Source organism: Schistocerca nitens, chromosome 9 (genome assembly GCF_023898315.1).
Source record: "Schistocerca nitens isolate TAMUIC-IGC-003100 chromosome 9, iqSchNite1.1, whole genome shotgun sequence".
NCBI lineage: Eukaryota > Metazoa > Arthropoda > Insecta > Orthoptera > Acrididae > Schistocerca > Schistocerca nitens.
The window spans coordinates 432,667,610-432,686,046 of record NC_064622.1 but is presented as its reverse complement, the minus strand read 5'-3'; the positions used below and the strand labels follow the sequence as shown (position 1 = coordinate 432,686,046).

At 38.5% G+C, this 18,437-nt stretch overlaps 1 protein-coding gene across 2 annotated transcripts in view; it reads right to left on the bottom strand.

The window, feature by feature from the left end:
• The window catches only part of LOC126204458 (anoctamin-1-like), a 126,144-nt gene extending 114,656 nt beyond the window's left edge, over window positions 1-11,488 (bottom strand). The window contains exons 1-4 of one of the 2 annotated variants that reach the window (XM_049938843.1): window positions 11,081-11,488; window positions 7,620-7,752; window positions 6,897-7,018; window positions 408-479 (exon numbers count right to left, since the gene is read on the bottom strand). In XM_049938843.1, coding sequence (XP_049794800.1) covers window positions 408-479; window positions 6,897-7,018; window positions 7,620-7,752; window positions 11,081-11,269 — 516 coding nt within the window. In that variant the 5' untranslated portion in view covers window positions 11,270-11,488. The remainder of the gene's footprint in view (window positions 1-407; window positions 480-6,896; window positions 7,019-7,619; window positions 7,753-11,080) is intronic. The other variant, XM_049938844.1, reaches the window with a different exon arrangement.
• Between the last annotated feature and the right edge of the window lie 6,949 nt (window positions 11,489-18,437).

Here is an 18,437-nt window from a genome sequence, read left to right as displayed (position 1 = left end):
TTATTAAAATGCTGGTATGTATCATATGTGATGTGTGCAACACTTGCTCCCTACAAAAATACTAATTATTAACAACAAAATCTCTAACAACATAACAGATGCATGCCTACTTACTAGCATTTACCCTTCCAACCCCTTGCCCTTCTCAAAATTCAATTTCATGGCCAGTGCTGCAGCCATAAACAGTTATTCTGCTTCTTTACAAAGTATTCATAATGCAAGATAAAATAATTTGAGTACGAATGCAAGCCAATCTGTTTTGACGCAAACATGACCATTTACGAATATGCAGACTCCTACATAAAAAATGTGAAAAGTTAGATCAAGGGACAATATTAGTGTTGTACACCTTTATTAGTGGCAACATAAGAACACTCAAACATATAAATAAAATGTCTGATCTGTACCTTTTGTGACAGGAAAAATGTTGCATGCAACAAGGGATTCATTCTAACGATCTTGTGGACCTGGCATAGATCCTACATACAACAAAAAAGAAAGAAAGTTAAGTACACAGAAGAATCTAATTACTATATGGAACAAGCAACTTCACATACACAGGAATAATAATTAAACAACAGCCTGCAAACAAACATTATGGTTGCATGACATCTAGAAAGTTGATCAATGGATACTAATAAAGCAATGTGGGTCACACTATCATATTTAAAGAAACTCAAATTTATGTGCCACCAAGAGTTTGTGAGATAACAATGCTGTTTATGTGGCTAATGCATGTGTAACACAGAGGGACTAATTAACTATTCATATGGACTTCATGTTACTACTGTCTAAAATTATAAAGTCCAGACAGAAATACAGCTGATGTTTATTAGCAGTTGTTTCCAATCTGCTATAAAAAGAAAAATGCAGTTCATAGATACCACTAAACAGCAATGAAATAATTACTAATAGATGCCACTTTGACATTTAACTTTTGCTAGCTCAATGTGCCGAACAGCCACATAATATCCAATGCACGAACGCACATAGGTTAAGACCTCTCAAGCTAATGTTCTCTCACAAACTAGCTACGATTACCAGCTATAATGAGTCCCACAACAGTGCCATAGCAGTGGGGAATCTGAATAATGACAGCATATTAGCATTGCTTAATCATATAAAAGCTTTTTACTTTTGAAATAGGATTTTTTAAAAATATTTTTTATATTGGTGATACAGTGCGACAGATAACATGTAGGCTGCTGCAATAATTTTACGCCTGATGATCATCATTTCGAGCAAAACTGGTACCAATAAGGATTTATTTTACCAGCAGATCTCGGTGGTACAGAAATATGGTTTTCTTTAAATATTCACGAGTTATTGGGCAGCATCTACACAAAATATGACATTTTAAGTCTGGATATAACTAAAAAAAAACCATAGGCTTAATTCCACATAATTATCATCAAATGAAGAGAGACTTTAACACATCCAAAACAAAAGACCCTCATGCAAAGCAAAACACATATACAAATAATAAGGAAGGCAACTTATACTTGCTGCTATTAACTCTTTGACCTAGATAATTGATCATTCAGTGATGGAACATATTATTTCCTCTTGTTCTTTCACTGAGAAGAGAGCAGACATCCATTGTGTTTTCAATGTATTTTAAGTAAGCAGTGGTATGCCAGCATGTTAAGCTTAATCCAATAAAAATACTGGGTAGTGCGGAAAAGCCCTGAGATAACATACCAATAACAAAAAGAAAACCCACAGTGTCAAGACGAGTCACATCACACTATGGCATGAGAGGTCTACTACTTAATTCAATTGTGAAACCCATTCAGATTTTGAGCCTTGTGGCATATATTTTTGCTTTCTGACAATTGCAGCTAGCCTTATGCCTGTTTTGCAACACATCACTCTCACTAACAGAACACATTTGAGATACCTTGCTGGATAAATAGCCCCTCTAGACTTTTTCATGTATTAAAGTGTTTCACTACACTGATGCTTAAAATGGCAGGTTTGAGGCCAATCAGAATGCTGGAGTTCTTGTCTATCTCTATACCCATTTCCTAAATTAAAGTTTGTTCCTTGATGCACCATTTTGTGATATTTCAGATAACATAAATTAAATGTGAATGTTACACTGCATCCCTTCCTCATATCAACGGCAAAAAAACCTTCTGTGGCAGTGCAAGCTGATACCACTGCCTAATTTTGGCACTGGCAGGACGCTCATGATTTCTACAGTGCTCTGTAACTCATCAGATGTTTCTTTAATGAATAATAATGATGACGATGATGATAATAATAATGACCCCCCCCCCCAGGGGACGCCGTGTTGTTGAAGGCATCTTAAATGCCAGGTGGCAGGGCTTGTGTGTTCTGTCGAAGTCATGAGCTGTACTGGCAGTAGCAAAGCTACTGGCAGAGTCACCCACGTTGAAGTGGTCTCGATGGAGTGGTCACACAAAGTGGGTCCCACAACACAGGGCAGGGTAAGCTCTAAAGACATAGTGAAGCCAACTTTCCTAAAGGAGTAAATCCAATACCAATCTTGGCCCTGCAAATTGGGGGTTGGGCAAGGGCCTAACAATCCCTTCCTTTTAAAAAATGTTTAAAAACTTCAAAGGAAAGAAGCTGGACTGATATAAGAACAATGACAAAGCACTGTAGCACTGTTAAAGGGAAGGCAAAGGCAAATGAAAAATGATGTGTTCACTGGAACCTCGAATGTTAGATCATTATACAGGATGGGGTGGATGAGGGGAGGACCTGCGGTCACTGCTAGAACAGCTCAATAAAACCAAGGCAGGCATAGTTGCACTATAGGAAATATGAGGGAATGGACACTGAGTGCTTTATATGGGAAGCTGGATAATTTTCCACCATGCTCCAGAGAGCAAACATGAATTTGTCATAGGGTTCACAGCAAGACAAAAATTTAAACATATAGTGGGTGGATTTACTGGCATAACATCTACAATCTCACAAATGAGATTGAAGACCTGATATGCAAACTATTCATTGATCAATGTACATGCACCTGCAGAAGTAGCAGATGACCAGGATAAAGACACCTTCTATGAGAACCTCGAGAGAGCCTATGACCGAGGCCTTGGGCATGATGTTGAAATAATTGTTGGAGACCTCAATGCACCGAGTGGAAAAGAAGCTTATTACCATCCAGCAACAGGAAAGCATACCCTCCATGAATACAAAAATGATAAAGGACACAAATTTGTTCAGTTTGCAATATCACATAACATGGCTGTAGGCAGCACTATGTTTCCACGCAAAAGGATCCACAAAGCAACATAGTGTAGCCCTGATCAGCATACCTTCAACAAAAAAAAAAATCAAAGAGTTATTGATGGCAGGCATTTGTCAAACTTACAAGATGTACAATATAATAGAGGGAAACATTCCACGTGGGAAAAATATATCTAAAAACACAGATGATGTGACTTACCGAACGAAAGTGATGGCAGGTCGATAGACACACTAACAAACACAAACATACACACAAAATTCAAGCTTTCGCAACAAACTGTTGCCTCATCAGGAAAGAGGGAAGGAGAGGGAAAGACGAAAGGATGTGGGTTTTAAGGGAGAGGGTAAGGAGTCATTCCAATCCCAGGAGCGGAAAGACTTACCTTAGGGGGAAAAAAGGAAAAAAAGGACAGGTATACACTCGCACACACACACACACATATCCATCCGCACATACACAGACACAAGCAGACATTGTGTCTGTGTATGTGCGGATGGATATATGTATGTGTGTGTGTGTGTGTGCGCGCGCGCGCACATATCCATCCGCACATACACAGACACAAGCAGACATTGTGTCTGTGTATGTGCGGATGGATATATATGTGTGTGTATACCTGTCCTTTTTTCCCCCTAAGGTAAGTATTTCCGCTCCCGGGATTGGAATGACTCCTTACCCTCTCCCTTAAAACCCACATCCTTTCGTCTTTCCCTCTCCTTTCCTCTTTCCTGATGAGGCAACAGTTTGTTGCGAAAGCTTGAATTTTGTGTGTACGTTTGTGTTTGTTTGTGTGTCTATCGACCTGCCAGCACTTTCGTTCGGTAAGTCACATTATCTATGTTTTTACAAGATGTACATACGTACAGAGGAGTTAATGTGCATTCAGACCACAACCTTGTAATTACGAAAGTAAGAGCTTGAATATCAAATGCAAGGAAAGTGAACGAACATCTCAAAAAAAGTATATGGCATCAAAGCTACAAAGTTAAGAGTTTGCTAAACCGTACTCTGAGAAGGTTATTGAGAATCTTGCACTGTACATTTCTGGTGTAAGTGATACTTTGGATCAGGAATGGAGTGCTTGCAGGAATGCAGTCATTAAGGAAGCAGAAGAGCTGCTATGGAAAGAAGGAAAACAACCATGAAATTCCTGGTTTGAAGAAGATTGTAACTGAGTAAGTTCCGAGAAAAACTTGGCTCACAGGAAAATGCTTGAGAAATCATATACAAGTTTAGCAATAAGAAATTATCAGGATAAAAGGAAAAGAAGAGATGACACTTCACCGGAAGAATAAAAGGGAATGGGAAAGGAAGCAGATTGAAGAATTGGAGGCAATTGGAAAAACAAATGTCAGAAATCTATCTGAAAATTAATAGCGAAAGAAGAACATTAAAGCCACATATTAATATATGTAAAAATAAAAGTGGGGAATTACTAACTGATGACCAAGAGATATTGGAATGTTGGGTAGACTATTTTAGTGGACTGTTGGCCCCCTCTTGAAGAGATCCTAATCCTCCCAGAACAGAAGATGATGAAGCCATAGTCCCCCCCCCCCCTTTTTCTCTCAGGGAGAAGTAGACAAAAGCAATAACCCGACTGAAGAACAATAAAGCACCAGACACTGATAAAATAACAAACTACTGAAAAAAGGAAGGGTTGCCAATGGAATGTAGGGATAGTGTGTTTGATACACAAGAAAGGAGATACATTTAAATGTGACAACTACAGAGCATAACACTCCTAAAAACGTACTGTCCAATATCTTGTTTAGTAGACTCTTACCCATAGCAGAAAACATTATTGGAAGTTATCAATGTGGATTCAGACCAGGAAAGTTAACTTTGAACCAGATATTTACTCTCTGGCAAACAGTAGAAAAGACCAACAAATTTAATGTTGGTGTGCACAATCTTTTCATTGATTTCAAATCTGCATATGACACAATAATTCAGGCTAAATTTTATGAGGCAATGCGGGTGCCTGAGAAGTTGGTGCATTTGGTGGAGGTGTACTGCGTGACTGCAGTTGAAGCTGTCACCCCAGTTTTCCACACTAATTGGGCTAAAACAAGAAGATGGGCTTTCCTGCCTATTCTTCAATTTGGCAATCAAAGAAGTGATGTGCGGGTCGGGTATCCAGACAAGAGATACTATCTATTATAAGTCTGTACAACTTTCGGGATATGCAGGTGATTTGGACCTAATGAGTCCATTGAGAGATCTACAGTCACTTCTCAGCTCTAAAACTGAGGGCACAGAAGACAGGCCTGAAAATTAATGAAGGAAAGACCAAGTATATGTACAATGGTACAAATCAACCTTTACAGACCTCAGTAACCCTTGATAGAATGACTTTTGAGTGAGTGGAGTGTTTCATTTATCTCGGGGCAAAGATAGAAGCAAATGTCAGCACTTCGAATGAAATTATGGCCCACATAAGAGCTTCTAATAAATATTATTTTGGAATGCTGAGACATTTTAAATCCTAGCTCCTATCACAAGACACTAAGATCCGAGTCTATAAAATGCTGATATGCCCAGTACATACGTGTGGTTCAGAAACAGGGATGATTACAAGGCAGGGTGAAAGTAGACTGAGATCACACGAAAGAAGTATATTGAGGAGAATCTTTGGACCTGTGTATGACAATAGGAGTTGGAGAAAGCAAAGGAATGATGAGCCACTGCTTTAAGGAGGATGATGATGTGGTAATGTTCATAAAGTTGTGTAGATTGAGATGGGCTAGACATGAATATGACTTGATGAGACAGATCCTGCAAGGAAAGTCTGCTGCAGTGAACCTGGAGGAAGAAGAGCAAGAGGACAATTGAGGTTGAGACGGAGTGATGAGGTAGGAGAAGAAGCTACCCTAGTTGGCTGCCATAACTGGAGGTCTACAGCAAAGTCCAGAGAGGAATGGCGGAAAATTATTTAAGAGGCCAGATGATGATGGGATGATGATGATGATAATCATTGTTGTCAAAACCAAGAAGAACACTATACTGCTGCAGTGGATATGGGATAGTTGCCACTAGAGTAATGTGCTCAAGCTATCTGACACATTAGTTCTTTATTACTCTAGTTATATTTCCTCTGTCAACATGACGTGTGCTGCTTGCAACTGGTAGTTCAGCAAGCTTGAGTTCTAGCTTTCTGATGGGTGGCCTCTTCACAGAACTAATCTAAAAATTTGAATGGGTATGGCGTGCCTCCTAGTCTCTGTGCTAAGGCACAGTGCTCTATTAGCCAAGCAGATTCCCACTGGGCATAATTATCTACATGTGAAAGAATGAGCAATATCATTGTTTTGCCTTTTCCGGTAAAATTCCACAGCTTCAGAACTACTGCATTCAAGAAAAAGTTTACCATTTATCACACATTTCCCACTTTTGATTCCAGGTCTATGAAGGAGGTACTCTACACATATTAAAATAAAATTAGCCAAATATAAAACTCTTGAAAGGAGCAGATACATTTAACCAATGAGCATCAATTCATTAACACAAGCTACCATAGTCAGAGGTAATTTATATGCAAAATTGTTAGTAATCTGCTAAATGGATGTGACATTTTAACCCAGGATAGGTGACATTTGAACACACAGCAGTATACAGAAGTGGGACAGGGTCTAAGAAGCTGTCACCTATCGTGTAAAGAAAATACCTCTTTCATTGGCATACGGAGCTTTAGAATCTCGCCATACCGTCGCAGCACCTCCATCGGTGCATGGATCTTAATAAAAACCAATCCATTTGGTTCTGGCTTTTCATATTCAAGTTCAAGTCCTGTGTAAAAGTAACACGTTCAAATTAAATAATCTGCAGGATACAAACATAAATGAAATGGTAAGGCATGAAAAACTTAGACACCTGATTACTCTGAAATGGATTAACTGATAGTGTTACCAAATACTGATATAGGATGCAATAAACATACAATTTAAAATGTCACTTGTAATTTCTTGTAAACATTGTGTAGTTACTTGTGGTAGGATAACAGCATCTAAGAACAAGTATGACTTATTTTTTAAAAGGTATCATATTTGCCAATGACTGGAAAATATTTATTTTAGCTTGGGGAAAATTTTTGCTGCAATGTATGCTGGAACTGCAACAAACTCCATACAGATGCCTTGAAACAGAACTGATTAACTTCTCATAGCTGGAATTCTGGTGCAGTTCCAACATACATTGCAACAAAAATTTTACGATAGCTAACATAAACACTTTCTACAGTCAATGTCGAATATGAAGTCCTTTAAAATGTTCTACATGATTGTGATCCAAAAACATGAGAAGTTAACAATATGAGTTAATTTGTGTACATAATTGTAATATTTAGAAGCTGATCTCAGTAATATTAATGAGGATAAACTAGTTACAACACCTTCTTGAATTAGATTCTTTTCAAATATACGTCGCCTCTCACGAGATTCATGTGTTACTGCCTTTTCATTGTGCTCATCCCATACAATCACAAAGTCAATACTGCGTTTTTTATCCCTGAAGTAGAGTGATACCTGAAACAAGAAAGTCAGCTGTTTTCATTGGAAATATATAAATTACAGAATATTTCTTCTGAAATATGATGAATGATGTTACTACATAGTATATATGATGATAAAAATAACACACCAACAAAACTGAGCATTTGACATCTACCAGAATAAATAGCAGTGAGAACCTTGGTTATTACAACACCTGATTTTTATCCCATGTAATGGTAATACAACATTAACAGAGACTTTTATCGCAGAGTTCACATATGACAGATGGCCAAGTGCATGCCCTGCTCCAGCTACGAAGTGGCTGATGAATGAAATCATGGAGCTCCATGGAGAGACATACTTGCACTGTGAAACATACATTTATATTTAACATAATAAAAAATTATTCTTCTTCAAGCCACTTTGTTCATACTAAGGCTGCTTCAAATAAATATGGTACTCAGTTCCTTCATTCCTTAGTAATTATGCACATTTATTATGGTGCAAGGTTTCAAATATGAAGTACCTTAACACTTAGTTGGCTCATCTAGTGATTCACCCACCACAGACTAGAGACTCATGCTAACATACAAATTCCTGGTCAGTGCCCAACTTAAGATACACTTATGGTTATATGTTTCATCCAGCCTAAATGACTGAAATGATATATATGACAGTTGAACAGCTGGTTTCATCAACCAGAAATTCTCCCTCACTTCCAGGTACCACTGCTGTTATTGAGATAAGACAGTCTGACTCAAAATGAAGACAAAATAGTTTATGTGGGGTGGCAGGACAAAGTGTGGCACTCTACCAGGAGGGGTTCCTGGTTTGAGAAGCCTAGGCTGTCCATTTGAGAAACTGCATTGATGTTATATTATTTTTCCTATTATTAAATTTATGCATTGGCTACCTTTGGTCAGTAAATGTGTTTTTAAAGTCAATTTTTCTTGTTTCAATATGAATGGTATGTATGTGCATAATTGTGTGTTTCCTGCATATCAGTTTCCACCCCAACTGCCCTATCACCTCCTCCCTATTGTTGTCACCTCACCCACATAGTGTGCCACCCTCTGCCAATGCACCTGTCTGTCTTTCCCCTTTCCTGCTCCTCTCCTTTTCACTCCTCATCCCCCAATCCCCACATGCCTGCCCCACAGCCTCCCAACACTGTGTCTGTTGGCAGTCTAGTCCCTGCACACTGCACCAGACACCGCTCTTCTCTCTCCACACATGTACCCTGCTATCTTTTTCCCTACTGATTGCTGCTTCCATTCTATGTGGCATTTGCATTCTGGTTAGAGCTGCTGCAGATGGCAGTCATATGTGCATGAGGTTTGCTTGCTTGTGTGAATATTTGAGTGTGTGTGTGTGTGTTTCCTTTTCTGAAGAAGGCTTTGGCTGAAAGCTAATGTGTAAATGTCTTTTCATTGTGGCTGTCTGCAACTCAACGTGCCATCTCTATTTTTAGCAGCAAACTATCTTTTCCTTATATTGTTATACCAGTGAGTTAGTTTTTTCTTCATTGGTGAGATAAGGTTTTCAGTATTAGTTCTATGAGCAAGGTTTGATTTTGTAATATCATGGACTTCTTTTTAGCTATATAGGTCAAGTGGAATTTCTGATACCAATATTTAGTTTGTCCCCACCCAAAACCCCCAACTCCTGTGGTTACCTTATTAGTTTCATGTTATTTCAGCAATTCAGTAGTTTCCCTACTATTTGTCTGTTCACATACGTAGTGAGTGATGTCATGGTCACCGCATTGTGTAAGCTCGAAATAGGGGTGTCCGCCATCTGGATGATGTCACAGATCAAAAATGATGGGTGGTCCAGCAGTTTCCAGCTATCCTCCTACAAGAGTTTAGATCTTGTGGGCTATTAAAGGAATCAGGGCAATCTCTTTCACATCTTCTCAATTTCTTCAGGTGCTTCCAGCATTAAATTCAATTATGGGCATTCAGCAATGTGATTATGAATTTATGCCTAAATTTTTTGAACCTTTTTATTTAGAAGATAGAACATTGTCAAAATATCTGTCACACTCTCCATTACTCCCATCCACATTCACTCACACAGTCGTACCCCACTACACAAAACTGAAAACTGTGTGTAGTCTTTGTATAATTTTTCATCAAAAATCAAGTTAAAAATAACATGGTTTCAAATAATCCATAAGAAAAAGGAACTGGTTTGTAATCTAAATATAGACCTCTTCCTTAATAATTTATCAACAGACAGGAAATAAAATTTTAATGCTCATTATTACATTCATCTCATTATCTTATAAAACAGGGAGGGAGGAGCAGCTGCCCATGTTTGGAATACCAAAGGGGGCCGTTTAAAATGTGGTGCCTAGTAGACCTACAACACAAAAGCATCACTTCTGCATTTAATTAATCCTAAACAGTATTGCTGTTTGTAAAAGATTGATACAATTGGTATAGGAGCAATATTATGGTAAACTGTTGATTGGCGTGAAGATTAAACATTATATGTATTGAAACTTCCTGGCAGATTAAAACTGTGTGCCCGACCGAGACTCGAACTCGGGACCTTTGCCTTTCGTGGGCAAGTGCTCTACCATCTGAGCTACCAAAGCACGACCCACGCCCAGACCTCACAGCTTTACTTCTGCCAGATAAGCTACTGTAGTGAATTTCCAATGTTAGTCATATCTGTCAACAGCCTACTTAACTTTCACATTTCCTTCCTCTGCATGAAGAACCCTATCTGGTATCTGTGTAACGTTAATCATTTGACAGTTGCAAGTTGAAGTATAGGTCATGAAAATTATTAAAAAGGTAACCACGTTTTCATAATTACACATACATTAAGTTAATTTATAAAATTACAAGTTATCAGCAATATATCAGACCTATTAAACACTATTACTTGTGTTCCAATTAAGAGCTACAACTATTATGACAATGACATAATGGATGTGCTTAACATCAATTCAGGCAGGGCTGAAACAGAAAAAACAGTGGTGGCCTACTCACACACTAACATTGGGCGGCTACGAAAAACAACAATGCTGGGAAATTCATAACATAATCGGTAGGCCTATATAACTACTAAAATTTGTGTTCACTTTGAGTTATTGTATTACGTAATGACAGTGGGACAAATTAATCACTTTAGTTATCAATGAACTGGGGCTAAAAATAAATTTGACGTAAATAATTGTTATTATTGTAATTTACTCTTCTCGTGTAACATGAAGCAATCGAAAAAAGGGGCTTGACCACAATAGGAAATATCCAAACAAACTCATGTGTACTTGTTTGAAAAGGAGTCAGGGCCGCGAAGGACAGTGAGAGTGGTTGACGTATCTGTAGAGAGAAATAGTAAATAAAACCTTTGGTTGTGTATTCAGGAGTCCCGTTGTTTCAGTCTTATGCGCGTGCTGCTCATCCTCCGTTAGTGCGTGCACACCACAGTGAGTGTTTCTTCTTCCTTCTTCCGTGATGAATTGTGCACTGCCTTCTGTCCTCACAGTCATTGGAAACTCTTCAGGCGTAAAATTCTGGCTCTTACGTCCTGACATTTTGATATGGGCCAAGCTCACCCCACATTACAACGAATCACAAAGTATAATATGTATTAGTCAACATACTGATATTCAAGAAACACCGCACGAAGAATAAGACTAGAGGTTCATTAGGAACAGTCATGTCACTGCACTTTCACGTATCATGATTCTCAGTTAATTATAACAGATTCAACCGGCTTCCCGTACAATACATTTCCCAACCCCCCCACGCCAGCACCCGTCACCACTCTCACCCCACAGTGTTTGCCAAAGCATTTTCCTGACACAGATATTACACACAGATAACGCAGCACAAGCCAGATCAGCGTTGCTTATCAAGTACCTGCTGTAGTTCACGACTTGATTGATATACCTCCTTTTTAAATCTCTACAGTGTCTATAGGTTACTTAACAGAATAAATTTGTGAAATCAGATCACTATTCCGTTGTTTTCATGTTAAAAATTACGTATAGAGTTGATGCAATTAGTAATTGACATGGAATAAGTTCTACAACGGCGCAAATGATAATAATAAAAAAAAATGTAGCAGTTGAATTTAATATACTGATAACTTTGCGCCGATGATGATTTAGCGTGGAATAAAGATCGGCCTACTTAAATACTAATCCGAAATCTTTTCTGTCTTGTGTCGTCTCGTTAACAACTGAACCTTAATTGTATTGTTCTGTAAGTTCACTTTTGTTGTAGGATTTCGAGTTAACAGTCATATGAGAGGAAGATCTACTATACAAGTTTTATAGCACTGAAATGTTGCTTTCACCTAGGTTTTTTTTCTTTTCCTTCCAGTCTTATAATCTGACAGTAAGTGTAAAAAAATAGTCACGGTTCCTCATATCCATTCTCCATTATGATTCAAGTAAAGATTAACAAGAAGAAAACTTCTATGATTGTCCACTATCGCCTAATGTTTCCTAAAGTGTATCTACCCATTTCTTTTAAAGCTATCTACTCTTTTCGATGTGAACTACAGGCTATTATCTGTTACAGAACTGCCTCATTTTAGGTAGTATGGGGTAAGTGTATAAGTGGGGGAAGTGTAAACTAGGTGCCATATATTTGGAATGGACCGGGAGTCCTCCATTTGAGGGAGTTCGGCCGCCGAGGGCAACTACTTATTGCATTTGGTGCCACATTGGGCGACCTGCGCATGTGAGATAGGGATGAAATGATGACGAGGAAATCATGAAATTCTGCTAGACAAGCTCAAGTATTGTGGCATGAGTGGGATAGTGCACAAATGGTTTAATTCGTACCTAACTGGAAGAGTGCAGAAAGTTGAAATATGTAGTTCTCATAACATGCAAAGATCAGCACATTCCTCAAACTGGCGAACTATCAAGAATGGGGTTCCACAAGGGTCAGTCTTGGGTCCTTTGTTGTTCTTAATATATATTAATGACTTGCCATTCTATATTCACGAAGAGGCAAAGTTAGTTCTCTTTGCTGATGATACAAGTATAGTAATCACACCTGACAAACAAGAATTAACTAATGAAATTGTCAATACTGTCTTTCAGAAAATTACTAAGTGGTTCCTTGTAAATGGACTCTCACTGAATGTTGATAAGACACAGTACATACAGTTCCATACAGTGAATGGTATGACGCCATTAATAAATATAGACCTTAATCAGAAGCATAGGGGCTAAGGTAGAATATTCCAAATTTTTAGGTGTGTCCATTGATGAGAGATTAAATTGGAAGAAACACATTGATGATCTGCTGAAATGTTTGAGTTCAGCTACTTATGCAATAAGGGTCATTGCAAATTTTGGTGATAAACATCTTAGTAAATTAGCTTATTACGCCTATTTTCACTCATTGCTTTCATATGCCATCATATTTTGGGGTAATTCATCACTGAGGAATAAAGTATTTATTGCACAAAAGCATGTAATCAGAATAATAGCTGGAGTCCACCCAAGATCATCCTGCAGAGATTTATTTAAGGATCTAGGGATATTCACAGTAGCTTCTCAGTATATATACTCTCTTATGAAATTTGTTATTAACAACCAAATCCAATTCAAAAGTAATAGCAGTGTGCATAACTACAATACTAGGAGAAAGGATGATCTTCACTATTCAAGATTAAATCTAACTTTGGCACAGAAAGTGGTGAATTATACTGGCACTAAAGTCTTTGGTCACTTACCAAATAGTATCAAAAGTCTGACAGATAACCAACAAGTATTTAAGAAGAAATTAAAAGAATTTCTGAATGACAACTCCTTCTACTCCATAGAGGAATTTTTAGATATAAATTAAGAAAAAAAGAAAAAAAAGAAAAAATATTTAAAAAATAAAAAAATAAAAAACACAAAAAAATTAAAAAAGTTGTTATATTAACTTAAGTATATTGTTAAATTAACTTAATTATGTAATGTATTGGAAAATTTGACTCGTTCCACATCATTACGAAATATCGTATTCATGATCCATGGAACTAGTATTAATCTAATCTAATCTAATCTAATCCAGTCCCTGAACAGAGAAAATCTCCTGCCCCAGCTGGGAATCGGACACGGGCCCCTTGGCGTGGCATTCCACCGTGCTGACAAGTCAGCTAACGAGGGCAGACATCTATTTAGAGATGCCCTACTACAAGGTTGATAATTTCCAGCAAAGTTGGTAGTGAGTTCAAAGTCTTTTAGAAGATATTGCACAATCTGTAATAAGATGGCAGTAGGTTGTGCCTAAAGAGATTGTTTTAAATCTTGGCCGCTTAACTGCGTAAGTAGTTTTTGGATAAAGCCTTACTGTTTTTAAATGATCTTCAATGCTGTTATGTTATTTTGAATGTTTTTAATAACAGAGATTTTAGCTGTGGTGCACACATGCCCCAGTCATTTACCACTTGGGAAAAGTGAGACCCATGGTTGCTGGGGAAGTGTGTACTGTAGTTTACACTTACACCTGCTGATGATGTTTTCTTTATTTGCAGCTCGTTTGCATCATGGTTTGGAAGTACAGGTGAATATCCAATAATGGCAGTTCTTACTCCAAAGAGACATTGGATGAAGCATTAAACAATAGCAGACGAGGGCCTCTTACAACTATGAGGCTTCTAAGCAATTTATAAGACCGAAAATTACTCCATATAGCCATCTGTAAGGTAAGAGAGGGGTTAAAAGCAAAACTCTGAGGTGCAACACAGTAATTTCTGAAGAGCATGAGACAACACTCGCCTCATGCTTAAAAATAATGGAAAAGTGGGCGTTTGGCTGAAACTGAATGAGGTTAACATTGTGGCGGAGTATGTGGCAAATAATGGTCTTGTAACTCATTGCAAGAATAGAATTCCAGGTGAGGATTGGTTCCTGGGATTTAGGAAGTACTACAATTCGTCTGTGAAGAAACTGGAAAGTGTGGAATATTCCTGGACGAAAATGACCGATCAATTTGTCATCAGTCACTACTTCGATTCGTCGTTAACATTCTTGGGTGAAGTGCAGCTTCATTCTAAGCCAGAGAATATATGGAATCTCGACAAAACTAATCTTGTATGCATTTATCCAAAACTAAATTTGTTGCACAAAAGAATGCACCTTCTATTTGAACAACAAGTGGGCCAGGAAAGGAGAACACTAACATCTTAGGAGCCTGCAATGCTGCTGCATGAAAAGCCTCTCCACTTATTATATTCAAGGGAAAATACGTTTGGGACCAATGGGTTGCCCCTAATGTATATCCTGGAACAGTTTGTGTTGCTAGTAACAATAGATGGATACAGAGTGACACCTTTGTATCATATTTTAAAAAATCTCTTTTGTCAGCATTAGGCAAAAACAGGCAAGTGCTTTTGATGTATTATGGCCACAAATGCCATTTTGACAATAGATTAGTGGAAACACTTGTGGATGTCATCATTCTAAAACTTCCATCTCATACTAGTCATCTTCTTCTTCCACTAGATCTTTGCGTCCTTCGTTACTTGAAAAACACTTGGGATGCAAAACTTATACAGTGGCAATGTAATCACCATGGAGTCAAAATTTCTGTGAGTGCATTCTCACAACTCATGGGAGAAACCTGCTTAAATGTTCGGCCTGACCTTATCATCAGTGGTTTCAAGAAAGCTGGAATTAATCTTTTTCATAGGAACGAAGTGCTGAGAGAGAAATATGACATAGGAGCACTGAAACAATGGGGGGATCATAAGAGAAGGGCGACCAAAGGGGCTGAAGATGTTCCGAGCAACAGTCAAACAGGCGCTGGCCCAAGTGAATATAGAACACCTGTTCTCCAGTCACCTAATCAAACTGTGGGTGGCGGTGCTTCTTTTGAGGAGATTCTTCTTCAGGCAGTGAAGCAGATTCAGCAACAAAGGACCACATAAAATTGAGAAAAGGTAAAGGACCTCCACGTTTGTATAATACAGGGTGGTCCAAAAGTCCGGAAACACCCTCATAAAATCCAAATGGAGTAGCAAACAGGGAAACAGAGTCCCTACACACGAGGAACGGGAAGGGGGAAACTTTATAGGCTAATCCACCAACATGGCGGCTATCTTGAAAGCCGCCATCTTGGATTCAACTCCAAAATTTCAAATGGGAATGTGGTCATGTGACATATCAAACAGATAGAGAATTTCACCAGAAATACAATTCCGTTGTTATTTTAAACATAGCTTTATTCCTTCTCAGGTTATAGCCAGTTACGTGTGGCAGTGGTGGGGCGCTCGGCAGCATGTGTTACGTGCCGAAGAGACATTACGCTGATGTTACACAGTCCCGAGAGACCACCAACGTGGTGGCCACTCCACAGCACCCCTACGACGAATCCACTTTTGAGGGAACTGCACATCCAGGTATGCTCGCAAATTGTGCCCATAATGTAGTGGGGCTCCTTCATGGTGGAAGCATTCCGAAAATATCCCGTCCTCCGTTAACAATGAGGGAAACACTTCTTCATACAATAACCTCAGATAACCGTTGGCTGTTAACGTACCATCAATTAAAAAAATGGTCCAACGACTCTGGTACCCCACACACCACACCAGACCATCACTTTTTGTGAGTCGACCGTTTTGGAAGAATCAATCCAGTGCCAATTTGTGTCGGACCAGTATCTGTGATTCTGATTTTTAACTTCACCATTGATAAACCAAATGGCTTCATCACTGATCAGCACCTGATAGGGGAAACGTGGGTGTATCTGCAGCTGCTGTGTCACCCATTCTGCGAACTGTACCCGACGGTCTGGTTCATCCTCGTTCAGGTGCTGGAGCAGCTGAATTTTGTACGGGTGCCATTTGTACTGCGATAAAATTCGCAGTATGGAGGTACGGCTAACCCCACATTCTTGTGACAGGCGACGAGTACTCCGTTGTGGACTCCTGCTAAATGATGCCAACACGCTCACTGTTGTTGCTTCATTGGTGGCGGATTTTGGTCTTCCATCCTTATGTTTATCTTGAACAGAACCTGTTGCTCGGAATTTGGCCAAAAGCTTGGCAACTGCGCTGTGAATGATGGGCTGTCTGGTTGGGTGACGACTGTTTAAATCTTCAGCACTGACCCGTGTGCATCTTTCTCCTGATATCAAGATGATTTCAATGCATTCTTCATAAGTTAAGGACATTTTGTAACCTGTAAATAAGGAAACAATGACTAAAACGTTAGCATGAGTTTAAGATACCTAACAGTTAAACACATGTAACATATCAGGCCTGGGATAGTCACTTTGCACCGTTTCAGACTCCATTTTATGACTTCTCAGTGCGTAATACTCACGCTGCCGAGCGTCCCACTGCTGCCGCAAGTAATTGGCTATAACCCAAGAATGAATAAAGCTATGTTTAAAATAACTACGGAATTGTTTTTCTGGTGAAATTCTCTATCTGCTTGATATGTCACATGACAGCATTCCCATTTGAAATTTTGGAGTTGAATCCAAGATGGCGGCTTTCAAGATGGCCGCCATGTTGGTGGCATAGCCTATAAAGTTTCCCCTTTCCCGTTCCTCGTGTGTAGGGACTATGTTTCCTTGTTTGCTGCTCCATTTGGATTTTATCAGGGTGTTTCCGGACTTTTGGACCCTGTACAAGACAGAAACAACGACTTCAGGTACACACAGAAGAGAATCCAACAACAGGAGATTCGAGACAAAAAAAAGCTGTGACCAAAACTGAAACTAAGGCTTTTATGAAAGTAAGTTACAATTAGATACAAAAAAAGACATGAAGCACAATGAATGTGGCACACTAAGATGAAATGTTTACTAAAATGAATTATGAATGTAATTGATAGTGAAGTTAAGCAGTTTAATACGGAAAACTTTCAAATTTTCACAGATAAGTAAGGTGTAAAGAAGAATGATGGTATTTTTGGAAGAAGGATGTAGATCATTACAATATATGACATGAATTTCATTCTATATATCTCTAAAGAGCAATCTTAGAGATGTGGATGTAGATTTTATTTATCTACAATATTACAGAACGTCTTCTAGATCAAAAATGTTATGTTCATTCCCACATTATTCCGTCCAGGAAGCATGTCAAAAACGTGTGATGAAGCTACACCACAATTAAAATAAGAGTTAATAATGGTAGCCCAATGGGAATAATGTTTTGTTATGGAAAACAATTACTTAATAAGTCTTCCACAGTATGGCAGCATTTTACCTATCAAATATTCTGTTTCCTACACTTTAGGTATCCTAGTTTGATAGGGAATACGTTCTGACTCTTCATATATTATAGAGTTTCAATCCTGTAGAATCCGAGCATACATTTTCATTATATGGGGAGCACTGAATCGTGTGTATTTCGTATAATGTATGTGTCATAAAGATTTTTGTCAAATAACTTTGTTATACAAGAATATTTAAATTTTGTAAACGATTAGAGAGGCGCGATTTAGAAGTTGTAATCTTCCATAAGATCGACAACAAGACTTTTGCACACATAGTACAAATCCCTCTAACGTTTCTTGTAGAGACTTTCAGCATCCAGGTAATGACTGGTTGGTTGATTTGGAGGGAGGGGACCAAACAGTGAGGTCATCAGTCCCATGGAATGGAGGGAGGATGAGGAAGGAAGCTAGCCATGCCTTTTCAAAAGAACTATCCCGGCATTTGCCAGTATCTGTTGATATCTGAAATTCCCCAAAGAACAAACCATAGGCTATACAACAATAGGTACAAAACACCCATGTT